The following is a 6,862-nucleotide window of genomic DNA, read 5'->3' as shown; positions in this document are numbered from 1 at the left end:
ATGGCAGAAGTCTTAAGTGAATACTTCTCGACTGTATTTACTGAGAAGAATTTAATGGAAGTTGGTATGAATTTGGTAAAGAGAACAATGATTTCCTGAAGCAAATGAACATTATGAAAGGGGAGGTACTAGCAGTATTGAAGCGCCTAAAGTTGGATAAATCCCGGGCCTGACCAAATGTATCTTGGTTCGTTGTAGTGTGCCCGGGAAGCAATGGCTGGGACTATGGCAGGGATGTTTGTGTAGGGAATCCAGGCTCATGGAATAAACAGATATACATTTAAGAGTTGGCGGAATAAATTGACGAGAGCAGGGCTGTGCTGGTTCTCTATGTGGACTTCAGCCAATGGATTGACAAGGAGATACATGGAAGATTGTTACAGAAAGTTAAATCATATGAGTTCCTGGGCGTGCTAACCAATTTGACACAAAATTAGTTTGGTCGAAGGTGTCTGAAGGTGGATGTGGAAGGTTTGGGTTGGTTTAGTTTATTATCATATCATCCTTTACCGAGGTACACTGAAAAGGGTTGTTGGCATGCTATCCAGTCAAATCATACCGCACATGAGTACAATTATGTACGCAGGTACAACTGGTAGGCAAAGAGCAAGATACCAGAGTGGAGAATGTGGCGTTACAGTTTTATAGTATTGCAGTTACAGAGATATTACAGGTAACAAGAAAAGTGCAAAATACGCAACGAGGTAGGCTGGAAGACCGGGTGAGCGAAGAAGTTTGTCTGAGGTAATAACAGGATATTTCAACGGATAACTGAGACATCGACTGACATTTCGATGGAAATATGGATATGAAAGCTTTGAAGGGATACTTGTTAATGTAGGTAAAGGCGACCGGTTCAGGAAAACATAGAGTCATTAAATGATAGAGTCGTACAGCAAGGAAACATGTCCTTCAGCCTTACTTGCTCCTCAAGCTGGCCCATCTACACCGGTCTCATCTGCCCGCGTTTGGGCTATATTTCTCTGAACATTTCCAGTCCAAATACCCGTGCAAATGTCTTTTGAAAATGCAGGGGGGAGGGGGTGGACACACACACACACACACACACACACACACACACACACACACACACACACACACACACACACACACACACACACACACACACACACACACACACACACAGGCACACACACACACACAGGCACACACACACACACACACACACACACACAAGAAAATGCAGATGGTGGAATTTTAAAAATAATTACAGGCTGGTGGGGGCCGTCGGCAAGCCAGGTAGCATCTGTGAGGGAGCCTTTTGAAAACACTTTGGCTGTCTGGCACGTGTTGGGATGAAAGGTCTTTTTCCATGCTGGATAATTCTAAGCATGCATGGATAGAATACCAAATCTTTGCACACCTACAATTTCGACCAATATTCTGTTCTGGTCCTTGAATACATTCCATCGGTATCGCCATTAATTAAAAGCAGCTTTGATAAATTCTTGACTTATAAAAATATGCTGCCATAAGGAAATGAATAACTCTTGAAATTTCTTTTAACGATGCTCCAACTATGAACGATTTAAAAAATGGACACAAATTGGACATGGGCAATTTCATTTACGTTAAGTAAACAATGCTTAAATAATTTCGTGTTGATAAGTAGTTTTTATATTGTGAAGCTCAGGTTTGTGTGCACTCTAAACACGAGTCCAACTGCATATTTCCAACAATGTATTAATTATACTGAAGAAGTAGCAATAGATCTTAAACATCAAAGAAACTAAAATATTCAAGAACAGCAATATTCGAATGGCATCATGACCCTTACTTCATAATTATCCAATGTATATTTTATATATACTGTTTCAACTGGAACGCGTAAGCTCTAATGTAGAGATCAACTATGCCTCTAGTTATGAGAGCATCAGAGGCAAAACAGGTCCAAGCAAACTCTAAGAAAACGAATGAAATTAGGCAGGGCTCCAGTGGTTCTAACCGATTTCCATTGATGCCCCAAGGAAGTATCCCATTTGGCCACATTGCAGGTTGGATTTACGTTGCCCCAAACCATAAGAAATTTCGGACACTTGTGCGTGAGGACCAGTCCATCAGAAAAGCCAGTTTCGGAACAGCAGTCGACATAATCCACTGCCACTTACACTCTAAGCATTCCCTCTTCTCACGTCTCCGGTCGGGCAGATATAGCGCTGGAAAGCACGTACCGCAGATTCATAATTAGAGAATTTTTGTATCGATGTTGGTGTAAGTCGCAGACTACCTAACCCTGCTAGATTGTCATCCAAATAAATATTAGACACACCATTCAACCAGGCACTGAGCCAAAAAGGACATGAAGTGGAACTGGCAGGCAAAGTAAATGAAAATCCTAAGAGATTCGACAGATAGGTTGAATGTAAAGGCGTGGGTAGGAAGGGAATAGATTAGCTAAAAACTCAGCATGGTGGTCCTTGTGTAGAGCTATCTGAGATGAATGAAATATTAAATGAATATCGAGTGTAATATAAACGCCTTCAGTCGCAAATGTCTAGTTGCTCATGCCCAAAAAGTGTCAAAGAGACATCATTGAAATGGTTACTTTGGTCCACCATGCCTTGCCGAGCAAGCGGCTTTCTGGGCTAGACCCATTTGTCCACATTCGGCCTAGGTTCCTCTGAACCATTCCTCACCATAAACCTTCTAAAATAATCAAATTAAATTGAAGCATTATATTATGACTCGAAACCCCACTTGCTGTCAGGCTGAGATTTTAGCAAAGCACAAAACTTCGCAAGGCTCGTCAACACAACCTTTGTTGAGAGCAACGGGTGTATTGGTTTCTTTGATCTGAGAGAAATATCAATGTGGTTTCCATGGGATCAAAGGTAGAACTATTACATTTCTGGAGATGTCTTTATTCCTTGAATATAAAGGGAAGTATTTCAAGCTTAGTAGTTGTGTAGCACTTAGTAGTGTGATAAACCTCCACACTAGACTTGAGTTTAGTGTGAAAGAAGGAAGATGTAGCCTGATGCGTGAAATACCGGGCACTTAAATGGGAAGTGAAATAATATTGACAAGAAGAACAGTGACAGGCAATATAACTTTGAAGTTAACATTCTTTCAAAGCACTGCATTCTGGTCATCAAATCTTAGAATCATTGAGTCTTAGAGTTATACACCGTGGAAACATGCCGTTCGGCTCAACTGGCCCACACCGGCCAACATGTCCCAGCTACACTAGTCCCACCTCCCTGTGTTTAGTGCATATCCCTCCAAAGCGGTCCTATCCATGACCCTGCCTAACTGTTTCTCAAACGCTGGGATAGTCTCAGCCTCAATCACCCCCTCTGACAGCTTGTTCCAAAACACCACCATCCTTTGCGTGAAAAAAAAGTTACCCCTCAGATTCATATTAAACATTTTCCCCTTCATCTTAAACCTAAGACCTCTGGTCCGCGATTCACCAACTCTGGGCAAGAGACTCTGTACATCTACCCGATCTATTCCTCCCATGACCGCAAATAAGCTGATTGCTTCATGAACATAAATAATTGCCGTGATGTAAGTTACTCCGGCGATTCTATTAATTAAGTGGATGGAAAAAAAACTTTCTAATTGCACCTCTTAGGAATTCATGCAAGAGGGATAGGCCATTAAGACAAGACATAATGAGCGACGATGTGATTACCGAGTAACTTGTAGGCGCGATTCGCAGCAGACTGAGCTCTGAAGAAAGATGCACGCTCCGCCTCGAGGTCCTGTGTACGCCGTTTACTACACGGCTCTTGCAGTTTGCGCTGTTCCAGGTAAACGGAGGGAGGTTGTAATTTACTGTGGTTTGTTACCTCGAGAATCGGTTGCTTGGCACTCAGATTTCTTGGATGGCAGGAATTGCTATTTGTACTCCAGTATTGATTGTGTTAGTTTGCTTTAGACGCGATATCTTTACAATGGCTCTGAGTGAGGAAAGGTAGCCGATACATTGGTCAAACGATGATACCTCCAGAACTGACTGTTCTCAATTTACTTAGCAACGCTTCCACGTGAATGAAATCTGCATTGGAAGCCACCGGTACTCCGCGACCTGGGATTGTAATGTCAATAGACAATAGACAATAGGTGCAGGAGTAGGCCATTCGGCCCTTCGAGTCAGCGCCACCATTCACTGCGATCATGGCTGATCATTCCCAATCAGTACCCCGTTCCTGCCTTCTCTCTATACAGCCTGACTCCGCTATCCTTAAGAGCTCTCTCTAGCTTTCTCTTGAAAGCACCCAGTGAATTGGCCTCCACCGCCTTCTGAGGCAGAGAATTCCACAGATTTATAACTCTCTGACTGAAGAGGTTTTTCCTCATCTCCGTTCTAAATAGCTTACCCCTTATTCTTAAACTGTGGCCGCTGGCTCTGGACTCCCCCAACATTGGGAACATGTTTCCTGCCTTTAACGTGTCCAACCCGTTAATAATCTTATATGTTTCAATAAGATCCCGTCTCATCCTTCTAAATTCCAGTGTATACAAGCCTAGTCGATCCGATCTTTCAACATACGACAGTCCCGCCATTCCGGGAATTAACCTACTAAACATAGTCAACAATTGACTCCAGCATCTTCTCCACCACCGATGCCAGACTAACTGGTCTATAATTTCCTGTTTTCTCTCTCCCTCCTTTCTTAAAATGTGCGATAACATTAGCTACCCTCCAATCCACAGGAACTGATCCTGAATCTATAGAACATTGGAAAATGATCACCAATGCGCCCACGATTTCTAGAGCCACCTCCTTAAGTACCCTGGGATGCAGACCATCAAGCCCTGGGGATTTATTAGCCCTCAGTCCCATCAGTATACCCAACACCATTTCCTGCCTAATGTGAATGTCCATTAATTATCCTCATGTACGTTCGTCTACATAGCTCCCAGTCAAGTGAATGCACGATGTAAAAATTCGTCTTTACAAACCCCGTGTTTATATTCACCTCTGTCCGACCGGGGTTTAACACTGAAAATATGGCGTATTCATCACCGTGTCCATCGTGTCTTCAGCTACCAGCATCCGAAACTTCGAAATGCCCCGCATAACCTGCCATGTCTGTCTACCTCTCGGACGTAAAACACATGTCTTTGAAGAAGCACTTGGGCGACTGCCGTTATATATCGTAGGTTATCTTCACATTTTTTGTAAAAGCTCCGGTAAAGTGTGTAAATGCGGTTTTACCGGAGTGGAGGTCACGGATGGAACGCAACGTGTTGTTTGATCGGCCACTTACTTTGGACTTCATGAGAACTGTATCTAATTAATTATGAAAGGAATGAGTATAACTAATATGAGATGTTGGAGCTTATTAATTAATATGTTAAACTTACCGGTAATAGCATTATTCTATCCACAATTGCTCGGTGAATTAATTATGTGATGTTTAATTATTTATCCTTTAAAACAAGCAACATTATATGTCCACATAGAAAGGAAGTTAAATGATAGTAGGTGGGTGACAGAGAATTGCAATAAGTGTTATTTCAGCTTGTCGTCTGTTTGGCTCCTTTGTTCTAATTATATTCGTATTCTCTGGCTTGCTGGCACGTCACACTATTAAGAATACTCAAAGAAAGGAAAAAAGGAGTTTCCAACTAAATTCTTTAACCCATTGGGACTGATTTAGTTTATTATTAGGCCATAATCGACCACCCGTTTTTCGACACATTTTCCATTAATGGATCACGAACGTTCATTGGCCCATGTCCTCAAATCTTCAAATGATACGATACATTTATACTTTTTGCAAGCAGGGATTATTCAGCACGTTAATTAAAAAGTATGATCCATTTGAAACCTAGTGTTATTCCTCGTGGGCCCCCATTCTAAATGTTAACACGTTTACGCATTTCCCTGTTGACATGTCAATCTGCTTGTTTTTTTTATCGCTCCAAGTATGTCAACTGCAACTTCCACGACAATCATTTATCTCTCTTTGTGTCTCTTCTTGCAGTTAACCTAATGGCCGTTGTGATCCTTTCGAGAGGAAGGTGTGGTCTCTCCAGATGTATAACTAAGTACCTGGTATCGATGGCGGTAACGGATCTCTTAGTCATTATCACCGCTGTTTTATTAAACCGGATTCCGGCGATTTATTTCCCAGCGAGCTTCCTGTCCATTACACCTGTGTGTAGTTTCACCATTGCTTTAATTTATGCATCCAGGGACAGCTCCGTCTGGCTGACAGTCGCCTTCACTTTTGATCGATTTGTGGCCATCTGTTGCCAGGAGCTGAAAACAAAATATTGCACCGAGAAGACCGCGATTGTGGTTATAACAACGATCTGTGGTCTGGGAAGTTTGAAAAGCGTTCCCTGGTACTTTATACATGAGCCCATGCTTTTTATCAACGAAGTTCCTTGGTACTGTAGAGTGAAGGAATTCCGTTATACCTCACCCGTGTGGCGAGCATTTGACTGGTTGGATCGTGTTTTGACCCCATGTGCCCCTTTCCTCCTGATAATTCTGCTCAATGTTCTGACTGTCAGGTTCATTCTAGCGGCGAATAAAGCGCGGAAGAGGCTTCGCGAGCAGAACAACCGAGAAAAACAAAGCGATCCAGAGATGGAGAACAGGAGGAAGTCCATCATTTTACTTTTCGCTATATCGGGGAACTTCATTGTCTTGTGGATACCGAATGTCGTACAATTTTGTTTCACATATCTTACGATTAATTATCAAATCACTAGTATCAGTGATCCAAGGTATATTCTGCAAGAAAGTGCGAATATGCTTCAATTATTAAATTCTTGTACTAATACGTTTATTTACGCAGTAACTCAAAGTAGCTTCAGGAAGGAGCTAAAGGATACGATTAAATATCCGTTTATTGCACTGGGTAAAATAATCAAATAA

At 42.1% G+C, this 6,862-nt stretch overlaps 1 protein-coding gene across 1 annotated transcript; it reads left to right on the top strand.

Annotated features, from left to right (window-relative positions):
• LOC144600798 (putative G-protein coupled receptor 139) lies at positions 1-6,862 on the top strand. The gene is made up of 4 exons (XM_078412690.1): positions 1-64; positions 1,884-2,015; positions 3,673-3,776; positions 5,903-6,862. Exons 1-4 carry the CDS (start codon positions 1-3, stop codon positions 6,860-6,862), a joined length of 1,260 nt encoding a protein of 419 aa, XP_078268816.1.

The sequence above is a fragment of the Rhinoraja longicauda genome, chromosome 16, assembly GCF_053455715.1.
Source record: "Rhinoraja longicauda isolate Sanriku21f chromosome 16, sRhiLon1.1, whole genome shotgun sequence".
NCBI classification, from domain to species: domain Eukaryota; kingdom Metazoa; phylum Chordata; class Chondrichthyes; order Rajiformes; family Arhynchobatidae; genus Rhinoraja; species Rhinoraja longicauda.
Note: the sequence above shows the minus strand (reverse complement) of the source record. Positions and strands in the feature narration are given on the sequence as shown.

What these genes read in the sequence shown, in the direction of transcription:
- LOC144600798 (XM_078412690.1), top strand. Translation starts at nt 1, where the DNA reads ATGGCAGAAGTCTTAAGTGAATACTTCTCGACTGTATTTACTGAGAAG. An exon ending in GAAGAATTTAATGGAAGTTG is followed by an intron (nt 65 to 1,883) that starts GTATGAATTTGG and finishes CTATGCCTCTAG; the next exon opens with TTATGAGAGCATCAGAGGCA. An exon ending in CCCATTTGGCCACATTGCAG is followed by an intron (nt 2,016 to 3,672) that starts GTTGGATTTACG and finishes AGTAACTTGTAG; the next exon opens with GCGCGATTCGCAGCAGACTG.